This window comes from Apus apus, chromosome 1 (assembly GCF_020740795.1).
Source record: "Apus apus isolate bApuApu2 chromosome 1, bApuApu2.pri.cur, whole genome shotgun sequence".
Taxonomy (NCBI): Eukaryota; Metazoa; Chordata; class Aves; order Apodiformes; family Apodidae; genus Apus; species Apus apus.
The window spans coordinates 115,470,735-115,495,362 of NC_067282.1; the positions used below are offsets into that span (position 1 = coordinate 115,470,735).

General features: G+C 39.8%; 1 protein-coding gene across 3 annotated transcripts in view; it reads right to left on the reverse strand.

Annotated features, from left to right (window-relative positions):
• Positions 1-1,179: 1,179 nt before the first annotated feature.
• Positions 1,180-24,628, reverse strand: part of CLCN4 (chloride voltage-gated channel 4) — a 45,925-nt gene continuing 22,476 nt past the window's right edge. For all 3 annotated transcript variants that reach the window (XM_051630254.1, XM_051630267.1, XM_051630260.1), the window contains exons 5-12: positions 21,018-21,140; positions 19,198-19,404; positions 19,025-19,105; positions 17,928-18,473; positions 15,503-15,689; positions 12,622-13,020; positions 6,945-7,161; positions 1,180-5,453 (exon numbers count right to left, since the gene is read on the reverse strand). In XM_051630254.1, the coding sequence (XP_051486214.1) occupies positions 5,363-5,453; positions 6,945-7,161; positions 12,622-13,020; positions 15,503-15,689; positions 17,928-18,473; positions 19,025-19,105; positions 19,198-19,404; positions 21,018-21,140 (1,851 nt within the window). In that variant the 3' untranslated portion in view covers positions 1,180-5,362. The remainder of the gene's footprint in view (positions 5,454-6,944; positions 7,162-12,621; positions 13,021-15,502; positions 15,690-17,927; positions 18,474-19,024; positions 19,106-19,197; positions 19,405-21,017; positions 21,141-24,628) is intronic.

Consider the following 24,628-nt stretch of genomic DNA (forward strand, 5'->3'; position numbering starts at 1 on the left):
CCATCCACCACAGTTGTACCTTTCTTGTGTGGGAAACAGTGTCTGTAAGGCAGTTGGTGGGCATGTGGCCCATCACAGTGGAGAGGACTTGGAAACAAGGTTGTGTGTGGAGTAGAAGAGCAGGACAGCACAGGGGAATAATATTGTTTGTAGGAAATACATGGTGAAGAAGAGCCTCCTAAAAGAGCAAAACGGCACATGGATGGCAATAGGCTATTTAGTTTAGATGAAGTGAGGACCTAGGCCAGGATGCATAGTGCACAGCTGTAACAGGGCACAGCTGAATTCCTCTCAACATTTTCTCTTCCATTTCCCAGCTATACCATCACAAGTGATGACAGGTAGGTCTAAGGCTCAGTCCCTCATGACCAACTTACAAACTACAGGAGCTACTTGCTGCATGCCTGATGCCTTCTTGCTTTGTGTGTGTATTGGGCCACGGTAGGGCCACAGCAATCCATGGAAGAAGCTGGAGGCCCTGGGAATCCAGGACCAGCTTCTGAAATGAGTAATTTAACTTAAATTAGAATATTTCTGATATATCAATTTTATCAAGCTTGTTCTCTTGAACATGACTTGAAATCTGTAATGCTTCTTTTTGGTAAGCCGAAAAGCCATAGTACCTTTCTGTTTGCTTGGTTAGTACATTAACCAGGATGAAATTCATATTCTTTTTTGTTACCTAAACGTTAGCCTCTGACAGAAAGTTAAGGAATGCTTCATCCAGTTAAGTAGGCATGACTGAACCTGCCATCTTCAGTCTTTCAGCTTAGCTCTGAATTGAAGTGCGACCAAATATATGTAAAAACTGAAATCCTCAGGGCTTCGCAGCATCTAGCTTTAAAGAACTGTAATGGTTATTGTAAACAGAACAACCTGGTAGGAGATTTTTTTTTTCTTCTCTTTTTAGATTTCTAAAATAAAGGACTTACGATGTTGAAGTAAAAACCACTTCTCTCTGAAAATAAAACAGCCAGCTGTTAAGGCTGATTCTTTGAAGTCCGCTGTGTGAATTTTACTAACTCCCTACTTAATATTAGCTAACCCATAACTGAATCAGATAATCTAAATCATTCATCAGGCTTGAGTTATCCCTATAAGTGGGAAAATAATACATCAAAATCATACAGAGACATGAAGTGAAATGCTTCTCCAATTAATAAGATGTTCAAGAAATGATTCCATGTAAGTCAGTTTTATTTAAAAAATAGAGTCCAAACAATGTTTTTGATAAGGTGCCACATATGTATACTGTCTTCTACAATTAAAAAACCAAAACAAACCGACAACAACAACAAAAAAATAAAACCAAAGTGAAACAGTATTCATAATTATAGTGTCATTCCAACACAGAATCAGTGAGTCTCCACTAAATCTTAAACATTCTTTCCACGCTTCATCAAAGCGTAAGAATTAATAATTAGTATCACTGAGACAGCGAAAGAATCTGACTAATTTCATCCATGTTCTGTACTTCAGTAATAAACTTTCTCGGTACAGATTGCTTCAAGTGCACATTGGAAGCTGAATGTAACTGTAACATAGTTCATGCAAAACAAAGGTACAATACTGAACTTAAATAATTTAAAGGTTTTTGTTCTCTTGTTTAGTTTGACATCTTCAAAACCCAGCTGCTTGAACACAAGGACTGAACTGAAGTTGCATAAAGTAAGCAATATATTCTAAAGCACTTACGTAACTCTCAGATTCATCAAGCTATGTAACTATCTTGAGTTCTAAAAATTCAAATAAATACTTGAGGCTGAGATCTATCCCTCTTGGAGCCAATTCAGTAACTTCCGAGACATTTGGAAATACAGATGGAAAACAGTGACTGATAATGTGCTTGTTGCAGCAGAATAGATTAAATCATTACATCAAAACTGCATTTTTTTCAAGAAAAGCATGTTATTAATTTATATTAAGACTGTTTTCCGTTCAGCAACTCAAGCTGAAAGAGCAATGAATACTGTATCATGGAGGAAGTTCAACAGAAAGCCAATTACTGCCTCCAGAAGTGTCGGAAGTGTTAAGTTTTCTAATTAGCAAAGCCTGTCCAGTTTCAAAACCCTTCTTGTCATTCTAGCATCACCTCAGCCTTGATAATGTCAAGCAGCTGAAGTCAGCTATGGTGATGCTATTTCTGGAGAGCTAAATATCAGTCCCTGCTCTAAGGAAGTTTAGCACATTTTGAACAAGAAACAGCAGTCTAACCACCTACGTAGTTACACATCCAAAGCTTTTTTCCTTGACCCACTAGATATTTAAACCATTCCATCTAAAGAGATGATAAGATAGATGATAAGATAGAAAAAAGCTGGACATCAGTGTACCTGTCTTCTGCTTGGGGGCTAGTCCCAGGGTCTAACTGCACCTGCAATAAGTGTATAAATCTCAGTTTTTTCTGTTTGTTTTTTACCATGCTGGTTTTATGGATCCTGTTCTTAAGCAAGATGGCTCCTCATATGCAGTCTATTGAGATAAGGCAACAAGCTATCACAGGGCTGACTGTTGGCTTTAATGGATCAGGCCTCTGGGTATTAATGGGAATTAGCCACAAAAGTTTATGCCTATGCATAGCCATGGAGTCAATACCCAAGTGAGTTTGTATTCATGGCCAGTTTAACCTCAACTAGGTGACTGTCTTTTTCTTAAGAAATGACAATTTTTTTCAGCATTGATATACCATCCTGGTACTTGTTAGTGTGCCCCCAGTACTATCAATCAATGCTCTTCAGAGTTTGTTCTGCCATGGACTACATGATAATGCAGCATGGACTGAAATTTTCTTGGCTAACAGAGAAGGCTTTAGATCTGTCCTTTTTCAGACATACACGAAGTCTTGAATTTGATTTCAAATAGCAGATAAATTCACTTCTCAATGTATTTCTCTTAATTTATGAGTAAAAGAGGTATTTTAATCTTCAAGTGGATAGAGTATGCACACTTGTTTCCTGTGTAAACATATGGGAAGATGGAGAAAGTGCTCATCAAACATGTATATATTGACATTAAGAGCTATAGAAGTCAAAAGTATAACAGTCCTTCAGTTTTAATTTCAGAATAAGATTACCCTCAAAATTCAGCCTACTTATCTTAGTCCAGATCCCTTAGATTCTAGTTTTGACTATGAACTGACATTTGTACTAAGCCCTTCCTGGGTCTAGTTGTGGGAATGCATTGACTTTATGATTGCATCTCTGTTCACATGAGGGCATTGAATGTCTGTGAGCTTGGTTGTTGAGTTGGTTGGTTTTTTTTATGAATGTGGTTGACAATAGCTTCACATAAAAACGTAAGAAACAACAATATTATGTTGTATTTCCTATTTTCAGAAGGAAAGGGTTACTCAGTTCTGTAGTTTATATAGTTTAAACAATAACCCTTTAATAATACATTGTAGTGCAGATGTTCAGTTAACAAAAAGTATACACTGAAACATTTGTGAGCTTTGGCCAGAGCTACATATATTTATGTCAGTCTGTTGCAGACACTATTGTTAAATGGAGCATTTAGCAGATTAAAATTATCCCTTCCGTTTCTTTCACTTAAACAATTTGGGCCATACTTTGTGTGAATGCAGTGGGACACATGCCAGAAGGAAGCATGGTCACTAGAGATAAGAAGAGGAATTTGTAACATGTACCTCTGGGCATCTAGCTTAGGGTGCACCTGGCTGGTTGTCTCTGTTCAGGAACACAATAATCATCCACATAGCCTACAAGTTGGATCGTCAGTCTGGCTTTTGTCTGGAGTAAGCAACAGGTCCTTCTGGCATGAAAGGACTTCTCTCATCTCTGTCCATGAAGACCATCTGGACGCAATGGACTTGAGCTACTAGTAACTGTATGAGTTTGAACAAAAATACCAGAGGTTATAGATGCCTAAGTGAACAGTCCACACTCTCATAGTGTCTGAAAGGAATTCAGGGCATCTAAGTTAGGGTGCAACTTCTCTCCAGTCTTAAGCTTACAGTTTCAAAGCATGCCCTGGGCAGGGTGGATTGTGTGTTACTGAGAGAAGAATTTGGTCTTCTGTTACGGATAGCATAAAGTGCTAGTATATTAACACAGACCGCATTGACTGTGCATCTCACATAGGACCAAGGATTTAGGAAAACTTAGCATTTTTACCTGAGTGACTTGGAGGTCCCTAGCAGAGGCTGTTATATCTTGTGTTCCTGCTGCAAACAGATCAATGATTAAAGCTTTTCTATCATTGTTTACATTCTCAGTCCATTTAATCTTATCTAGCCACAGTGTTGTGGAGATAGATTCCACAATCCTATGACTGGCAGATGCATAAAGGGTAGATCTGCTACAGAATAAATGTCTGTGACTGTTAAATTAACTTCAGCAATCTCTTGACAGGCGCAGACAGCTGCCAAAAAATAGCAAAGATGAACTAAATGGAGAATAGGAATCAATGCAGAACTTAATTAGTTTGTGAAAAATTATGACATACACAAGGGAAGACAGGTGAAGGATTCAAACTCTTGTCACTAACATTGATGAAAGCTGGATACCAGTCTCCCTTCAGCGCCTTTGAAAATTCCTCCACAGGCTTCTATATTCTTTCCAGTTGTCACAGCAAGCCCCATAATACTAAATATTACAGTACCTGTATGCAAAATTGCATAGAGAAATAATAAACTGTTACAAACAAGTCACATTTCAACATCAATAAAGGGAAGCTGATTGACAGGAATGCTAAAATGTATAAAATTTGAAGGATTATATTAGGGAGCAGGGGACAATTTGTTTTGAAGTGAGTTGAAGTGTGTTCTTGCTCCTTTAACTCCAGTCCTGGTTCACTTAACTTTTACAAAAATAAATGAAGATGACAAAAATTTTCATTTAAAATGACTTTTTTTCCCCCTCATGAAAATGGCATAATTCAGTCACAAATAAATAACCATTATTTCAGTAACAAAAGCTGATGTTACTCATACACACCCTTTAGTTTGGAATACAAATCTTTACATCTGTTAATGGCTTGTGCATAAAGAGTGTCTGCTAGTCTTTGCACCTGCCTCAAGAGTTAGTGTGAACACTGATGCATCCCACTGGCACTCCTGGCTCTGTCTCTAAGCACTACATGACTTACACCCACCAACACTCCAGCTGAGCTGCTGGAAATCTCATTAAGGAAACAGCTTGATGTCTACAGCTGCTCGGAGCTTCTAAACTGCCTTCCTCATTAAGTAAGTGCCATCTTGCATCCACTCCCTCTGTCAGAGACATATTGGGCCATTCCTCATACATGTTACATTTTGTCTTTAAACAAATTATACACCAAACACAGCCTTTATGTTAACCTAGAAGGAATTCCTTTGGGGTTACTTTGTTCTTCCTTTACCAGGCTAGTTAAACATGATAGATTCAGGGTCCTGGTTTGCCATTTGAGCCATATGTCTTAATACATCCTTTTTAGTTATGATACCCAGCAGCCTCCTAGAGGAGAAAAGGAAAGGAAAGGTCAGCAATGATCTCATATATCATCCCTTTGTGTGCCCTCTTCAGCTACAGGGACGCCTTATGAATGCTTCCACATAGCACTGTCCATCTCATATGTTTCCCAGTGATTATCTTTTATAAAAAGCATTCTCTCTACCTCAGCCATGATCATTAAGTGAAATACTTGGGGTTGTTAACTCTTTTTTTGGGAATATGACTGAGGAGCTACAACTACTGACACTTTGTACAACAAAATCATGAGTTTTCTTAGGCTCAGACTGCAGAGGACCAACAGCTCAAAGCCAAGGCTGCAGTGCCCTGATCTAGGGCATGGGGTTTAGTAATACACAAACTTATAAGCTAAAGCACAGACTTTCTGAAACTCTCACTGTCCAACAGCATAATTCCTTCAGGTGTGAGTGTTAATTTCTCATTTATGTGAAACCTAAATTAATTCTATCTGGCAAGAAAGATGAGGCCTATAGGATGTCTGGCACCAAGAGTCAAAAATGTCCTTATCCTCAGTATTCAAGGGCTTTTGTTTCCAGTTCTTGAAGGCCATGAGAGACTGGATTTTGAAACTATGTCAATGTTAGAGTTTTTTCACCTTTCATTTATTGTAAGTGCTTGAACCAAAGATGAAAATTTCCAAATCCAAGCACTTTAAATCAGCACCTAAATCTGTGTCCCAATATAGACCTTATTGTCTTAATGCTGAGGACACTACATTGATAGTAACAAGCTGCAATATATTTGAATAACAAAAAGACGAAATTTTAATCTTCCACATTTGAAAATGATAGCTCTAGTTTTGCTTTCCTGTTGTAAAGTTTCTTCTTACCACTGAATTCTGAGATGAGCAGTGCTCCCAAAATAGCTCAAATCCCATTGGAATTACGGCATGTTATGTCTAGTGTACATGGTGCAGCCTTTACTCTTCTAATTTCGTGTTTGCCCATACTTCTTCAGCTGCACTTTGTGGACTTTCAGTTTATATGCCTTTCTGTTATGCTTTAAAGAAAGCTGAGTAGATTAATTTTCCTCCACTGGCATCTCTATCACGGTCTTCACAAGCATCTAATCTAGCTGGATGACTAGAGACAGGCATATATTTTGCAAACAATACTACTTGCCAGATCTGCCTCTGTTGAAAACTGAATGATAGTGGGAGTCAGAACAGTTTAATTTTAATTCATCTTTACCTTATCTAAATGACAATATGCTAAGGATTTGGGAGAAGAGAATGAAACATGACACCTGGCAAGAGCCACTTGGGTTCCGAGTCTGACTTCTTTTGCTGCTCTGCAGAGACACTGGGTGAGCTTCCCTTATTCTTCCATTCACAAAATAAACAAACATCAAAATACTCACTTGAATGTCTCAGAGGTGCTACTTTCTATACTTGGCTTTAAACAGGAAAAAACATGCTTTTGTTAATGCTGAGGAAAACCTCAGATTCTCTAAGCATGCTACTAAGCATCTACTCACCCACTCCGAGTGACAAGACACTGCCGCAGTCCAAGTTTCCGGAAAATATCTACCACAGTCTCCATTGGCGTGTGGTCAGTGACAGTGAAAGGGCTCAGGTTGAGAATACGCCGCAGCTTCAGCGGATGGGGACTGTTGGGTGGCAGTTCTGGGGGGTCTTCAGTGAAATACACGATGGAGTTGCTCACCACCCCATCCTGACGCTGTCTTGCATTCTCTGTATAACAGAAAGATCAAGGGAGAGAGTGAGTTAGGGTTGATAACAAAACAAAGCAAAAAAATCATTCATCTTTGGAAAGCAAAGGTAATAATAGCTTTTTGTCTTTAACGTGCTGAGGTCCCAGAAGTTGGGGTTAAAGAGCAAACATGAATTTCCTTGAGACATTTTTCCCTTGAAGCAAATGTAAGTGATATTTTTACACATACTTTTGCCGGGTTGCTTTTCTGAATAAATATGCAGCTGGTTGCATTCACAAACATCACTAATCCGATTTCGGTTAAATACAAATTATGGTATGTAATTTCCTCCATTGTGAGAATTACAAAAGAAACTACTATTATATGCCCAAAGGAGTGGAGTCAACAGCCTGGTATGGTCCCAGCTGGCTCAGAGTAGTATGTTTGTTCTCAGACTCCTCAGTGGAGTGCGGGAAAGCTGGTCATGGTGAATGAATTTATGAACACCAAGTTAGGGAAAGACAAATTCACTTCCCAGGGATCTGGGGGTGGTGTGGGTGTTTTAGAAATAGAGTTGAAATAGAGTTTGCATATCTAGAAATAGAGTTTGAATATCTAGATTTTAAAAGGGCAGGGGAAAATAACATCCTGCTTAAAGGAAAATGGGAATGGGAAGGAAAATATATAGCAGTAAATGAGATTAGTACATTTTTCTCAACAGTACATATTTGTCTATTTTCAAACGTTCAAAAGCTGTCTTTCATACTTTGATCAAAAAAAGTGAGCTTTACAGTACATCTGGACTTTACATGATCATTATAAGCCTTTTAAAAGTATGCTCCAACAAGTATTTTTGGCATTGGAGCAGTTTATTTTCTTTGTAGTGTTTATCTAATTTCTACTCAACACTGCAGGGCATAACCAATATATGAGAAGGATTTCCAAATGATAGACACTTCTCTTCCCCAGAATAAGCATGTGTTTGGTTCTGAGGATCTAACTTTTTTTTTTTTTTAATAAATTATTGGAAATGGCTAGAATTATTATCTCAGATTAATATAGGCTGCTTCTGTTCTTGAGAGGTACAGCAAATCAGACATACTTAAAGTGCATATATATATATTCTTGGAGCTCATTGCCATCAGTCAAAGTGCAGAAACCTGCTCCTGTGACTTGTAATGTGTAGACAGTAATGGTTTCTAACATGTTCCAGCTGCATTTTTTTCCTTTAATGATGTATATTTCTGGAACTGGAGCAGTGGTGGCTCAAACCTAATATCAGTACAGTATATGATTTTCAACCTTCTCACCCCACCTATTACAAGCCCTATTGCAATTTAAAAGAATGATGCTAACTTTGTCTCATCTTGTTCTGATTTATACATCTAATTTCAAGTGTGAACATGCGTGCATAGTTCTTTGATATATGATCTGTGGTAAGAGGTAACATTAATCAAACTGAAGGGAACTCCCACCCTTTGATAAAAACCCTTGACAGCTAGGTATTTCCTTCCCAAAGCTGCACCCAAAGCAATAGGCCAAAGTATTTCAGTTAGTACATTGCTGTTCCCAAGGCAGCAATGACCCTGGACAACAGATTAGCCAAAGCCATGACTTCACTCTTCAAAGTCAAGCATCTCTCTTAAGAAATTTGAATGATGTACTAATATTGAGCAAATTCAGTGGCATCAGAAAAAATGGTGGACTTTGTATGCAGTCTCACTGGATGGGGGAGTTAAAAGTAAAACAGAAGAACAGATCATTTTTACAGTTAGTGAGTAAGAAACACAGATCTAGCTTAACAGAAGGAGCAAAGCAAATGGATGACAGTGTCTGGTTTTACAGAGTCATCTCTGCAGAAGGCTCTTGTCATAGCTAGAGAGTGAATTAGTTCTCTCAATGTGAGAGCAGCTTCTCATATTCAGGAGTTACCAGTTCACAGCCTATATTAACTATGTTGCTTTCCTACCTCTACACTGAGAAAAGTACATTATAGAGGCCAAGTGGCTTGCATCCAAGACTCTGCCTTTTGTACAATACCTCTGAAGCTGGCCAGATTTAAGAGCTTTACAGGGTCAAATACTCCCCTCCATTAGACTATAAGGTAGGTGCCATCTACAATGTAGACACCTATTTCCAGAGAGTGACTCTGCCCACCCATCCTGCCTACCTGCTCAACAAGGACCAGTGAAGGGATGCACTCCTCCTGAAGGTGCTTCTGAGCAACTGGCAGTGACATTTTCATTCTCTTTGCAGGAACTGGATGCATTTCTAGAACATGCTTAGTGCTCCACTTAGTAAGAAAGACATTATATAGGTGTAAATCACAAGGCAGAGAGCTGTGTGTAAACACGTATTTGATGTGGGACTCAACAGCTATTGCATTCATCCAAGAAGTCAGTTGTGTGAGGAAACTGGAGTACTTCCCCAGAGTGTTCCCTGGGCCATCACCCTGCTGATGCACAATTTATTGGGCCAGAGAAAGAATCTGAACCTTCTTGGTTGAAATCATGTGTCTGCACAGTGTGACATGTTTTCATATGAAGGCACTAAAGCTGGCTCAAAATGAGGAGGCATTCTGCAGGTCACAATGCAGTGAAAGAAGAGATACTGGCATGGGCCTCACTCTGCTCTTTAGAGGACCTCATTCTCTGGCTACAGCACTACACAGATGGGGCTTGTACTGTTCCCAGACATACTTCTAGTATCTCTGGATGCTGTCAGCCTGAGCAGGACGTAAGAACCTGAACAGGAGAATAAAAGATGCTTCACCACCTGTGATGTTTACCTCTTGGCAAGTCATTTTATAGTTTAAGGGGATTTAGTGTATGGCTCCACGGACACAACTCTGAGACTAGCTGAGGTGAAGGTTTGCAACACATTAGCTACTCTGTGGTAAAGATGAGCAGTGATGACTCCTGCAATAAATGCAAAGCAACTTTGGCCTTCAGTGAAAGAGGATTAGCTATCAAAAAATTGCTAGCATGGTACAAAACCAGTGTTTTGCCCTGCCCTGTACTGGAACCATATACCGTGTCTTTTGGAAAAGTGAAACCAAATCCAGATTTTAAGTCACAAAGACACAGACCATACTGGAAATACTAGCTATTTATCACAGAGTCAATGGAGAATGACATCAGGAGCTGTCATAATCAGCCCAAGAGAAGAAGGGTGACCAACAGTCCCTGACAGCTGAGGATTTTAGGAAAACATATCTCTACAGAGAAGTTTTTTATTTCAAATCTCAGTTCTGCCCCAGGGTCTAGGAAAGATGCTCTTAATTAGAACTGATCAGGGAACAGTACCTTTTCCTCTGGAAAATGTGGATGTCAAAGAAAAGAGTTGTCAAACAGGACAGGACATAACTGGACATTTTGACACATCTCCTAGCAATGTTCAGCCATGTTGCCATTTATGACCTGAATTAAGACTTAGTTCCCCAGACTTCTCTGATCTGCTTCAGAAAGTGTCTGATCTTTCTGCTTGTAAAGTGAGGGGTTTGCATCTTCACTCCATGCAATTTTCCCACTGACATATGTCCTTGCAAAGGAGATGCAAACAACTATGAAGTTAGGATGGCAACAAGTGTTACAGCCATGACATGGCACAGACAGTGTAAAAGCCAGACACATGATAGGCTAAATACATCTAATTAAGGTTCTTTTATTTCTCACAGGGAATGCAGAAGACCACTGAAAAGCATTAGCAAAAGCAGGATAAAATACAAACTACTTTATAAATGGTATCAGCTCTTGGCGTTTACACATTTGGCAAAACTTCAGACACTATTAACTTTCCTAGCTTGACCATATAAAGCATCTTTTGTTCCTACCAAAGGAAGATTAGCCCTCTGAGAAAATCAGTTGTTTGAAAGGAGTATTGCAGCTAGCAGCCTTGGACTTCATCTTGGTGTCTTTAAAATCCTCTTATACAGAGACTGGTATGCAGAGGATTATAACTTCATGGAGACTTATTTTTGGAGGAGGGATGAAGGAGCAACCAGTGATAGTGGGCTTTTAATGAAAAAGTTAGATTCCCACACTCCTTTGAAGTTAAATTACAATTGTAGAATTACAGGACCTGTAGAACTAGCAGTAAGGCCTGTTCTGCTTCCCTGCCTTTAGAGAAATTAGTGATAACAAAATGAAAAATGAATTCAGTTCATTAACTGTTTTCTCTAGCTGAAATGACAAATACAGAAATGAAAAAAAATGAGAAAGTAGTGTCTTACTGAAGAGAATACTGCACTACATTTTAAGGGGAAAAAAAAAAACGGGCTCTGTCATTTCTTCTTCTGCATGTAGTATTGATGTAGCATTGGTGGCTTTTTGCTATAGGATGAGAAGGGGGAATCAATTAACAGCTGAGTGTCCATAAATAAATCAGTAAAAATTTTAGATCTAATCACTTAGATGCTGTATGTTTACATCCAGGAGATGAAGTATTTTTTTTAAGAAACAAACATTAAAAAGCAAGGTGCTTTAAAGAGCACTGTTACTTCAAATTTTATTTTATTTTTGTGAAAAGTGGTTTTCCATTTGTGGATTTTCTTTTCTGAAGCATAGTGGAGTTTCCAGCTGAGACAACAGCTTTTTAAAAGTGCCTTAAGTAGAGGGATGAAACAGGCCCATTCAGAGAGGAATAATTCCACGTCAAGGAGATTTGGATATGCCAGATATCCCCTGAAAAGTAGAAGGCAACCATGCCCAGCCAGCTGCCTGTCTGCCTGCCTGCCCAGCTGGTCCTCAGCACCACAGGACTGCCAGAATTAAGAGCAGATTGTGGGGCTGATTTGCCAGGCCCGCAGACTGCTGCAGTTCTGGATTCCCTGGATGTGGGGAAGGTGGAAACACTTGCTTTCATCCAATGTACCTGTCTTTTCAATCCCCACCTAGCTACCAGGCCAACCAGGAGAGGACCTGATGGGTCAAAACCTGCAATGACCTGGATCGGACTCTCAGGCAACCAGCCAGCTTTCCAATGGATGCTTGACAAAACTCAGCCATTTTACCAAACAGTATGCTCCACTGGAAGGCCTTGCACTCCTAGTGGAAAAGGCCTGGATGTGAAAAATGTTGACATAGCACAACGGAAAGAAACACAGGGACTTGAACTTTCTCCCAGTGTGACAAAGATTCATGACTGCCCCAGCTGCCAATGGATACTACAGGAAGCTCAGCACTGCAGTGGATTTTCATCTGGTTCTGACAAAACTTCTGGCCATATGAGCTGGGTTTATCTCTGTTTTCTCTAGTAGAATTATATTATACTGTTGTGAGTAATGATAAAATTAAGCACAGAAAAGTCAAGCCACAGAGGAGGTATGCTACGATAGAAAAGCCTGCAGCTATGGATCCTAGCAACTAGTAAAAGCCAGACTTGAAGAAGAAGTTAGGTTTGCTTCTTATTTATCCATTCTTCAAGGTGAATAACACTAGTAGCATCCTACCCTATCAATTCCTATAAAAATCAAACTTATGTACTCTGATACTGTACTCACTTATTGCAAGAATCAGCTCTCGTCTCTGTGCAAATCCAATAAGTCTCTCTGAGTCTTTTGAAACCACCACTGGAAAGCCATTGTAGTCAGTCTCCTTGATTAGTGTCTCAACGTCCTCCACTGTCATGCTGTCCTGTGTCAGAACAGAGAGAGGAGCTTCACCACGCCTTGGTCTCATGACATCGGTTGCCAGGGTTCGGTGGGTGAATTCATCCTTCACATCCAGAAAGGGGTAGCCATTCAGGTGAATGTGAGCTTCATAGATCCCTTCTTTCCCAAAGGCATCTGCCACCCACTTGCTTGTGACAGCTGCAGCCATAAGAGGTACGATGTACTCCAGGCCTCCAGTTAGCTCAAACATAATCACCACCAGAGACACAGTCATTCGGGTAACACCACCTGCCAATAAGGAAAGCAGACAAGTTTCCCTCAGTGCTCTTGAAGTGTGCATATTAAGCAGTTCATTTGTATTTTTTAGTCTTATACTCAAAAAAGCATGAGATTATTCATGCGGAGTAGTTTGCCTTTATAATTTGTGTAGTATGTTGGGGCTTATTTCACTGAAGAAAGAGATTTTTTTAATCTACTGCAATTTTCATCAAAATGATTGAGTGAACTTGCTCAAGCCAAAGATGCTAACATCTTTGTTAGCAAATTTGAAATTTGGAAGGCAAATAATGCATGCTAAAAGTCTGAGCTACCACATCAGAAAGCATGCCAAATATCAGCTATACTAGAGACTAAAGAAACTAATACTGGATCCTGCCATAAACCCTCTAAAATTACTCCAAGAATCAACTAAACACCATGGCCTGAGGCAGGGAGGAGCATTGAGAGCCTTCGCATTGGTTTAATGATCACATTCATACAGAATAGAAAGCTAAACATTATCTTTGGACATGACATGGTTACAAAATCCTGCGTAAGGATAGTTTAAGACCACTGCAAGAGCTATGATAAAGCTTAAATCCTAGCTCTTGATATCAGTGTAACATACAGTTTGAACTGTATACAACTTGGTCTGAGGCCATCTAGGCATGCAGCCATAGACAGGGTTGTAGCTGTAGTTTTCTAGTCTTTCTGTATTAATTTCATAAGCAAGCTCCTTTCTTCTTCTTCAGTTTACATTAAAGGATAAAAATAATCACATAACAGCAGACAAGTATGTATGCATCACTGAATTATTAGGTAACATTTCTTTGCCTCTGTTCAAAAGGTAAATGTAATAAATCTGTTATTTTTGGGCCTCAAAATACAGCACCATTTTAGATGAGGGAAATCAGAAACAGGTCATTAAAAGATGCTTTTAATCTAGCAGCATACACGAAAACGGAATTGTTTTTTATTTAACACTATGATCCGGATATAACTTTCATCTGAGGAATGCCTTAAACTTCTGACTCTGAAAACCTGAGAGCAGATACCAGAGTAAGGATCATTTAATTCTTACTCTATACCTCTTACTCTAAGCTAGACAGATCTTGGGCTTAAGAATGAGTAGTGACCATTCTGCTGTATGTCTCACCATATTATCAAAATTACTGCACCTTGATTTGGACCTTTTGAAAGAAGAAGTGATTGCTAACTAGCAGATAAACTGGAATATCAGAGGACAATTAATTTATTTTATGAACATTAAGATCATTTATGGACAAGAAGTGTGCCACTCCTTTTGACAGTAACATTCATCCTAGCTGAAATATTGAAATAATTGTGTCTACACTGCTGTAGGTGTTCACATCCAAAGAAGTGATGCAGGTCGCCTTTATAATCTCTGGGGAAAAACAAACAAACAAACAAACAAAAACAGGCACTTTTGAGGCCAAATTCATCTGTACATTCGCCTGGTTTTAGGTGTCTCTTTCCACATGAGCCTGATCTTTCCAATATCTCATTTTTCTGTTTTGACTGTGAAGGGTATCAACACAGCTAGCCCCAATGCTGACATCTGTATTATAGACATTAACTTTAGACAAGCAAATCCCACCCTTCCTTCCTCTATAACTGATCACACAAATGTTCCTACTCCGAAACTGAAACTCTTCCAGCTCTTCCCTGAGGACATCTTTCATTTCAAATCTACCCAATTACATTAATCGTGTTATGCCTCCCCACTATCATTTCATCATCTAATGAAAGTGTCAACAGCAGCAAGAGGAGGTAGACCATATAAGTACAAAAGGCAAGAGAGGATCAGGTAAAAGCATGTTCAGATGATATGCTTGTAACATTTCTGTTGCATCTATGACTAGAAACTTGATATGTGAGGTATTAATCGGTGATCCTGCTTTAATAGTTAACAGATCGTTCCTGTTACATCCAATAAATCCTATTGATTGAATGTAATCAGATATTTGCCTTATGGTGAAAACAAAAGCCAAAAGACAGATCAATTGACCATAGTGTAACAGACAGCCAAAATAAGCCTCAGAATTTTTATCTTTGTGTAACTTAAAATTTGGCCAAAACTGGGAAGTTTGTTCCCTGCACTGATAGAGAGCAGTCTGAACAAAGAATTAACCTTAGTCCAGCCACAGTGGATTTCATTACACCAAAAGGGAAAAACAAAACAAAACAAACCCAAACACTCCGTCTTGGAAACCTGTAGCCTAACTTTATTTTTTTCTTTCCTTCTGCATGGTTTTTGACAGATTACAAGCAGCAGGCATTGGTGACTGCAAGCCTCTCTTTTCTTGACTAACTGGCAGATCACTGGAGAGACCATTTGAGGAAGCTGCCCATGCATTAGCCCATCACATCTATTAGGTCCAGAAATGCCATCTTAGCACCCAACACAAACACCAGGTCTTCATAAACAATTTGTAGGCCCCCAGACATCAGCATTATCCATGGACAAAACAATGGTCAGCAGGTACTGTACCCAAGCAAGCTGCCGCTCCCACCATAGCATAAAGTCCTGGCGTGACGCAGTCTGCCCCAGGTCTGCACCAGTTCCTGAAGATGATCCAGTCATGGTGGTGATATGCCAGCTGCTCTACTCCAATCCCAACCATCCTGCCAGCCATGGCTCCAACAGCCATGCTGGGAATGAAAAGACCTGAAGGGATCTTGAATAAAATACAGACACATGAGCATGTTGACAAAAAAGACTAGTAATGAACTTATTGAGTGAACAAATTATTATTAGTGCTAAGAGACACCAGTTCCTTGTTAAATGCTAGCTCAGAAGACCCATAGTGATGTTTGAGTGGCGTGAGATAGGCTTCTAAAGTGACTGAGTTGGTGTTGCTACATGTGTACTAATAGCTTTATAGAATGTTATTGTGGTTTTTTTAAGTAATTTTGAATCCTACCTACTGTATAGTACTGAAATAGATAAATAGATGGGGTTTCTCAATAACAGTCTGCTTGTAAAGTCAAGATGCTCCTGCTTTTGCCTTTATTGCAGGAAGGCAGGAGCTGCTGGTGGTTCTGTCATGGGCTTGAGAATCAGCTTAACTGAAAATAACACCTTGACTTCAACATCTAACCCACAGAGTACTTTATGGTTTTATTACTACCCTTTCAGGCTAAATCAGACCTGATTTTAAATTAAATGTCAAACACAGAACAAAAATTTAGAGAAACAGGGCTTGCTGCTCAGAGGCAGTTATTTCTTCATCTCAGTTTGCTATATATTATGCAGAAAGTTCTGTGAATCATTACCTTGTTGTCTACTACACAGACAAGTCACAAATCATTAAAGAACAGTCTTGAAATGAAAAAAATAAAATAACATAAAATGAAAATTCACTTTGTCTTAGCTAGGTTTATTTCCTCTTAGATGTCAAGTTGGAGATAAATTTCCTGGTGGAGAAGAGATCTGTTGCAAGAACTTGCATGGAGGTTTTGTTGTTGTTAGAGAGGAAAGGTTGTTACATCTTTTCAGTTCTGAAAATATCCCTTGAGCTTCCTAAACAACCAACAACCTTGGCGTGGCCCAGGGCCGTCAGGGATGATAACAGCAGAAGCCTTCTTCCCCACCACATAGTGTTAATGTAACAGTCTTACAGTGCCTTCTAGATTTGATGTGTAAAGATATTTTGTCTGTTCTTTTCAAGAATAGTTGAAACTGTCAATTACTTCTAACATATTTTAAATATATAGAATAAATAAAGAACCACATAGCAAACAAAGAATCAAACTCACAAGCATAACAACAACTGGCTGCCAGTTGAAACACAGATCACTTTCTGCACTGAAAGGCATCTCATTTCAAATCCCCCTTCAGAAATATTACTCCTGTGCTCTTGAACTGCCACCCATTCTTCCTGCTCAGGAAATCAGCAGGACTCAGTCACTGATCCTAAGTGACCTTCTACTATTTAGCAGTTCTTGTCATCAGGGACATCCCAAATGGAGAAAATACAAAATAAAAGCAAAATAAAACACCAACAAGTTCTATTATTTTTGGGGTAGCAGGCCTTCTAAAAGATATATCCTCAGTTCCAGCTCAGTTTTTAAGAGAAAGATGAGGTGTTTTAGCTTTGAGTGTGGCATAACATAAAGTGTATAACTCAGAAAAACTTCCCATCATCTGCTGCAATCACATCCAGAACTAAATGCTTAGATAATGGGAGCTGTAGACAGACAGATATGTGTTTTATATGAGCTCTAGCAATCAGATACATAAAACTCACCACAAACAGCTTTGTATATATTGAAAGCTTGGTTAAATCATTCTTGGACCTTTCATCACTCATTTATGGGGAGGAGGGGGAATGGAAGGAAAAAGCTGCAAATCCAGAATAATCAAATGACATATCTGTCAGTCCTCCCACTCCTTCTCTCATATTTTTTTTCCAAGCTACAGTCCTTATAAAGATTTTAAAATATACTCTTTCAGCTACTTTTATATTTTTGTGAGGTTTTAAATGTGTGCACCAGTAAATTCAAGGCTATTGCTTCTCTGAGCATGGCTACCTTGAGGCACGCTGAGACATAAATCCAACAAGACAAACAACAGTGTAAATAGCACATAACCCTGAGAGAGCAGAAAGACAGCTGCAGTGGGAATAATCATGAATTTGCTTTTTGGCAAGAATTTGCATTTGCACTCAGATTTCATTTTCACTTGATAAAGCTGCAGATGACTAGAATCTGGAAAGGCATGGCTCATCCCTTTGAAGTGACAGCGGCCCTCAGAGCAAGGTGCTGGTGGGTGAGTCAGCAGGCATGTCAGCTACACCTGTGGAGCTGGGTGTAGGTCAGCAGCACACAAAGCCTGCAAGATAGACCCCAGGTGCTGATGGCAACCCATCTGTGCTGTGTGCTCATGACAGCTTCTGTGCCTGCCTCCAATTTACCTTCATGCCGAACGTGAATATTGTGATGACAATTTTAAACACCAAAGCCAAGGCCAGCTGCCACATGGCTGTGTATACTCCAGGGCCAGCAGGTCTGTCAGGAATGTCGTCCACCGGCCGGGTCATGTTTGGGTCATTGATATAATCGCAGAGCTGCGAGGACTCCAGGGCACCGCAGTCATTGAAGAGCTCTGAGATCAGCTCGCTGGTGCTCCTCCGAGTGTAGGGGTTGGGGTAGGCGATGATGGCAGTGATGGCTGTTATCACTATCACCTCCAGCACTGGGTATTTCCCCAGCCTGGTGGTTTTTCGCCTCCTGCACCAGGCAATGTTGCATCGGATAAAGAGGGTCCCCCAGAGGCCACCAAAGACGCCGAGCAGGATGAAGGGGAAGAGCTCAGCCATGTACCAGGGGGTGTGGTACTCCACATAGAACAGGACCAGCCGGCTGTTTCCAAAGGGATTGATGGACCTCAGTGTGAAGGCAGCCACGAGAGCAGCAAAAAATGACCTCCAGAGGGTTTTGAGAGGAAAGTAGTAGCTGACCTAAAATGAAGCAGAGACCGTAAACACTTCACTGAGTGAGACAGAGAGTATTCACTTCAATTACTCACAGGAGCACTGCACACAGTAAGACCTGTGTTTAATCTGTGATTCTACATCTGGCTTTTCTGGGAACACCAGTCCTTAGCATAGCCAGAACATGTTCACAAAGATACCAGAAAAGACATTTTTTGATAGGGAGCAGGAACAAGAGAAAAGTTGATAAATTTAAATCCAAAGTTGCTGTCTAGAGATGCTGAGATAGGTGCTTGGCAGTTCAGCCTATGCAACAGTGGGCTGAAAGCTGGAGAAGGTTCAGTACTGTGATGCATTTCCAGATTGAATAATTTTGTTTGTTTCCAGAAAGCCAGTGCTCTTCTTTTACTCAAATTATGCTAAAATACCTGATCATTTCTTATTACTAGAAATTGGATTCTTTTTGCTTTAGAATAAAAATAAACAAATACATATTTGAAAAATAAAGAGGAATATTGTTTAAAGGCAGTGAAAGTTGAAAGTCTGTTTCTTGAAGCAAGTGAACTGCCAGATCTCACCTCTTCCAGACTAAAAAGCACACCTCCGATTGGGGCCCCAAAGGCAACAGATACTCCTGCGGCAGCTGCAGCTGAGAGCACCTACAAAGCAAATATTGGCATGCAAGGTATGAGTCCTTCAAAACACTGAGTATCTGGACAAGAAAACTAGACATTATTTGAGCCAACCTCACCTCTCTCCTCTTTCCTTCATTCTTGCTGTACTTTGAGAACAGGCTGCTGAAGAAGTTTCCACAGCAACAGGCCACATGGACTAACGGCCCTTCTTTCCCAAGGCTGAGGCCTGAAGATACCACCAGAACCAAGGTGACAGTTTTGATTAAAAGTGTCCATTTTCCCAGGTAGCCCCTAATAATGAACCCACTCAAGATGGTTTTTATCTGGAAAGCAGGAAGAACATGTTGAAGAGCTGAAGAAACCTTTTCTACTCTCAACTTGCAAATGGAGCTAAAACCTCAGCAAAGTTAAAATAAATAAATAAATAAATAAATGGCAGACTACTTGAAATGGAACAGTGATGGAGAGAAAGAAACTGTGGCCAGGGCAATGTTCCCAAAGTAATAGCTGGCCAGGGGTTAAGCAGACCACACTTTTACTGTTCTTATGGGTGGTCCCCTGCTTCAGTAAGGAGTCCTACAGAGATCAATACAAGTACAAAACTATTACATATCTCCATGGCTTACAGGATCAGACTTAAACTAGACCCAACTTTAACAAGGCAGAAAAAAGCAAATGAGCAACCACATACTCCTCCCAGGCAAAACAAGAGAAAACAAGTTCTAGGTATTTGGAATGATCGTGCCATTAAAAGCATGCAAGTATGATGAAAGGAGAAAGCCCAAGAGAACTTAATTTTATACATTTCCTCTTAATTTTGCATATGAATGGCTAGAATAGAGCACAATCCACATGCACGACACACAGCCTGCAGGGTGGGATTTGGGTTTGGACTCTAGCCCTGGAAATGGACTGGAGCTGAGCATCACCTGGCATGAGACATTTACCACTTGAAAACTTGATTTACAGTTAACTGTGAACTTTTTTAAGACACTTGTATCAAATATGTAACAAACACACACGTGACTACTTTGAACCATGGAAATGATAAAAATATTTCAAATTATTTGTCGTAGGTTCTTTTTCCTGATTGGTTATGAAGCATTTGGATGCTTCTCCTAACAATGAAGAAAAAAAATGTGTGCCAAGATTTCTAAAATTTGTGTTGTTGATTCTGTCTGCCAGATTCTTAAGTCTAATTTCAGTGGTTCTATAGCACTTTTAAGAAAAGACTGCATTGATTTCAAAAATTTTGAGGAGGTATTCTGCTTGAATTACAGGGTTCCTCATTTAAACAACTTAAATATGGACTATGCTCAAAATGTAAAATACTGAACACAAGACATTCTGGCTGCCATAATGATATCATACCAGCACAACATGGTGTACAAGGACACAATGTCACAATGTACAGAAGATGGACAACAACTTTTCATCCCAAATGATAGGTATCTCACATCTTCTGTAGCTTTGTAGCCCTGCTCTTCAAGTTATTTTGGTTTTACTTAAAGCTTAGCCTAGAAGATTACTGTTTTTGAAACTGGCCCAAGTAATTTCATTCAAGGAAAATTCTGCATAACCTTCTAGTGAGTATGTGCCTCAGCCACAAAAAGCTGGAGTCCATAAAGTGAAGACCAGGAGCTGCTGATTTTTAATTCAAGCTCTGGCAATGAAGAGGCATGTATATTAATCTGTCACAATGGCATTTAAACATTTTGTACTGTGAAAAATTTAGATTGGCACCATAAAGGCATGTTAGACAAAGTGATGACAGCAGATGAGATGGAAAGACTATCATCTTGTTAGGAAATTTACAGTTCCTATATAGCTATGCTATCTCATAGTACAGTTCTGGAATGGGAAAATGCAGTAAATTGTCTTTTTGTTTGGTTAGTTCATTTGGCTTTTGGATATTCATGCACAAAGAGGAACTCACCTCTGGGATTCCAGAGCCACAGGCATAGGGAGCAAACACTCTGACTAGGGAGACTGCCAGGAAAGCAAAACATAGAGCCCACATAATGTATAGAAAATAGTTTAGAATGTAAGCACTTGCACCCTAGAAAAATAACAGTAACAAACATTGTTAGACAAATGCATGTTGGTAAATCTCACACTTCTAGGGATCATGGTGGCACAGAGCCTGGTCTTTTCATTTACATGCTAGCTGCTACTTTTCCTCAGGAGGGACAAATGGGTTTATATACTCCAACACTTTAATTACTCATGGAAAGAAGCAGCATGCTAATATATACCTAATCCAGTCCATACAATCTGTTGGCAAGGAACCCAAACACTTTAAACAGAGCATCTTTCAAGCACTAAAAAATTAAGTCAGCCATAAATAACCTCTGAAATGTCTAACAAATCTTTCATAGGGACAAAAGTAAATGGTGATAAAAGGCACCTAACGAAGGAATCTGCTGTTTCATCCCATGGTGGGTGACAGGGGCTGAGACCCTGATACATTTTTTTCTGAGGGCTGGCGTTCAAAGGTCAGTACTCCATGCACATGCTGATCTTTTCAAACAACATCCCTGAGTATATCAGTAGCCCATTCAGTTCACAAACAGGAAGGGTAAAACTGTAAAGAATGTATGTCCTTCTATATGGCACTATCTATGATATGGTTGAAAATGAGTTGAAAACACAGTAGCTTGGCAGATGCCACTCAGACACATCTCAGTCATTTTCACCCTGGTATTTTAAAAGCATTCCAGTCAATAATAACCTGTCTTAACACTGAATACCTTTACTTTACTGACAGAATGGAAATGCTAATGATTAATAGCAATGGTTGACCATGCAGTGCCATAGTGCAAAAACAGTCAGTAGTGACCTTCAAGCTTTCTGCCTGTCTCCAATGGTCAAGTCAAAACTGTTAAAATCTGCCTTAGAATAGCCCTCCCTGTGGAAGCATAATTTTTTAGATTCATTTCAAAAACCCACCTACACAGACAAAAGAGAATCTATTCAGAGGCATCTAATTGATACCAGGAGTTTAAGCCTTCAAACAATCTCCTCTAGCAACATGACCCTACAAAATAAAAACCAAGATGAACCTCAGTGCATGAGTTGGTATGAATCCTTCACCTCTAAGTGAACTCTTCCTACCGGATGCAATCCCAGCTGCATAAGAACATCGGGGCCCCTGTCTTTGCTCTGCAGGACAGCAGCCTGGATATCAACATTATGATAAATCAAGCAGGAAAACAAGCATTAATCAGTTGTATTGTGTCTTCGGTTAACAGAGTTGGCCAGGCCCAGTTCCCAGTCACAAAAAAACTAGAGCTGCAAAGTCTCCCTGCTTCCAAACCTACAAGGAATCAACCTTTAACAGAACAAATTCTTTCTAACCTCATTTTCCAGGCCTCTGTCCCATTAAAAAGGCAGTAAGGGAACCACTGCCCTTATCCTTATGGATATATTTGGAAGAAGAGCAATTTATTAAGGCCTTCTTGTGATTGTTAAAGTTAGCAGATGGATTTGCTCATAACAGTAGAAGAGCAATGTGATGCCATCCCCCGGTGCCCTGAGACTAAGCAGTCATGGATTCCATGCTTAGTCTGATCGACATCCATCTGTAGTAACCATGGATCTTTGTTGCTACAGCTGAAGATGGTCTCATTTCCTCATTAATGTCTTCTCCTAGTGCTTTCAATTACAAACAGCTATGGCAATATTTACTCTTCCTCTAGAGAAAACTCTGGATATCTTGCCTGAAGGCAAAATTCTCCTGTCAGTGTGAACCTGGAGTAACTCCAAGGAAGGCCTACACCATTACAGCAACTCGGCCCTACGATGTTGAGTGAAAGCTGCAGTTCTGCTTTTAAATTCACTGGACTCAAATTAACTTGCTTTCTTTTTACTTCCTCTTCTTTCACATCTGAGAGTCATGGGAAAACTATGTGAGCTCATTACTGCAATCACACATACACCTACAGCACTGTGGCAGGACCCCAGAAGAGTCTACATGACCAGTTCAGTCTCATCCCTTGGGAAAACTCTCATTGTTACATTTTCCAGATATCTGGCATTCTACAGGTCCTATTACAGGAGTTTCTAATGATTAATAATAAGAAAACTGTGGGGAAGTGAAGTAGTAGTAACTCAGTGTAGCAAATGGCTAATTCCTCATTCATTACATGCTATTACTAAAGCCCTGAATCTGTAAGTGTCTTGTAAGTGGGAATCAGAGACCAAAACCACACATCAGCAGAGATAGTTCTGCTAAGACCTTTGCCACCAGTGGGCTGTGGGACTCACCCTGGCAGCAATAGCAATGAAGCATGCAGGGGAACTGAGCAAACGTTTGCATTTTAGTTTGCAAGACCTAGCAGCGTTTCAGACCTGGTGTCAGTCCAATTTAGGTACAAATGGAACACAGCTGAAAACAACCCTCACAACCTAAGGATGCTGAAATAGAACACATCCCTCAGGGTGTCATCCATGGCTGGCCAATGCTGGCGTTCTCCAGAGGCTGAGCACTGTACTCTGACTTGACATCTGTTGGAGGTTACAAACTGGGAAGTGGGTTCCAGGTATAGAGAAGCTTCCCTGTCATGAAATGGGAATCCAGTCCATTTCTGGATCTGGTAACAGGAGCCATGGAAGACACGGGGCCCTTTCCTCTGCTTTGGATGGATGTGAGGCACCAGAAATGGGGTCCTCAGCTCCAGTAAAGTTGAGGTTAGGACCAACCTGGACCTACAGAATAAGAAAGCTCTGGCTCACCAGATAGGGTAGAGATATAGCTGAAGTAGATGGCATCTAATGTGCTTTAACACATCCACTCCTCCAGTGATTTTGATGTTTTGAAACTTTTGCATCAAAAAACTCTTCACATGCTCTTTGGAAGCAGTTCAGGACCAGAGGGAGGAAAGTTGCCATTGGTTTACAAAACAGTAATTAGGCAAGGAGACAGCCTGGTATATTTTGGATGTGTTACTATGTTTTCCATAATAATTTACATCAAGACTCTGCTTTCAGGTCATTTTATAGGAGGACTACGATAAAAATATTTTTCAAGAGATGCCATAGGAAATGCCACAATTCTCAGGGTTTATTACAGCCATAAATTGGCAAAACCACAAGGAAAAACAGATCTAAATCTTAGTCCTCAAAATGTCTTATTTATCTCTGATTAGAAGGACTCACAGTGATGCATAAAAAAGAAGACATGTCTGAGCAGAGCACCTTTAGGGAAACTGTTCCAAGTACTTTCTGTTTAAAATGTTCTCCAAATTAGCCTTTCTGTGAACTGTGCATTTTATAGGGCTGTTGTCCATATATCCATATATCCGGCACAAAATGAATCAACATACAAAAAAAGAAATTTAAAAAAAAGGCAGAATTATCCTGAAAAGCAGTCAAATCCAGTGTATTTTGATCCCCCTTAAAGTCCTCTGCAGCTGCAGAACTCATGGAAAACTTGCTCATATCACAAGCCTTTTTCTGCAAAACAGACTTTTTACTTTCCATTTCCCATTTTTGATGGGCTTTGCCTGGGATTTCAATGTAACAGTACTAGACAGCTATGTTATTAGT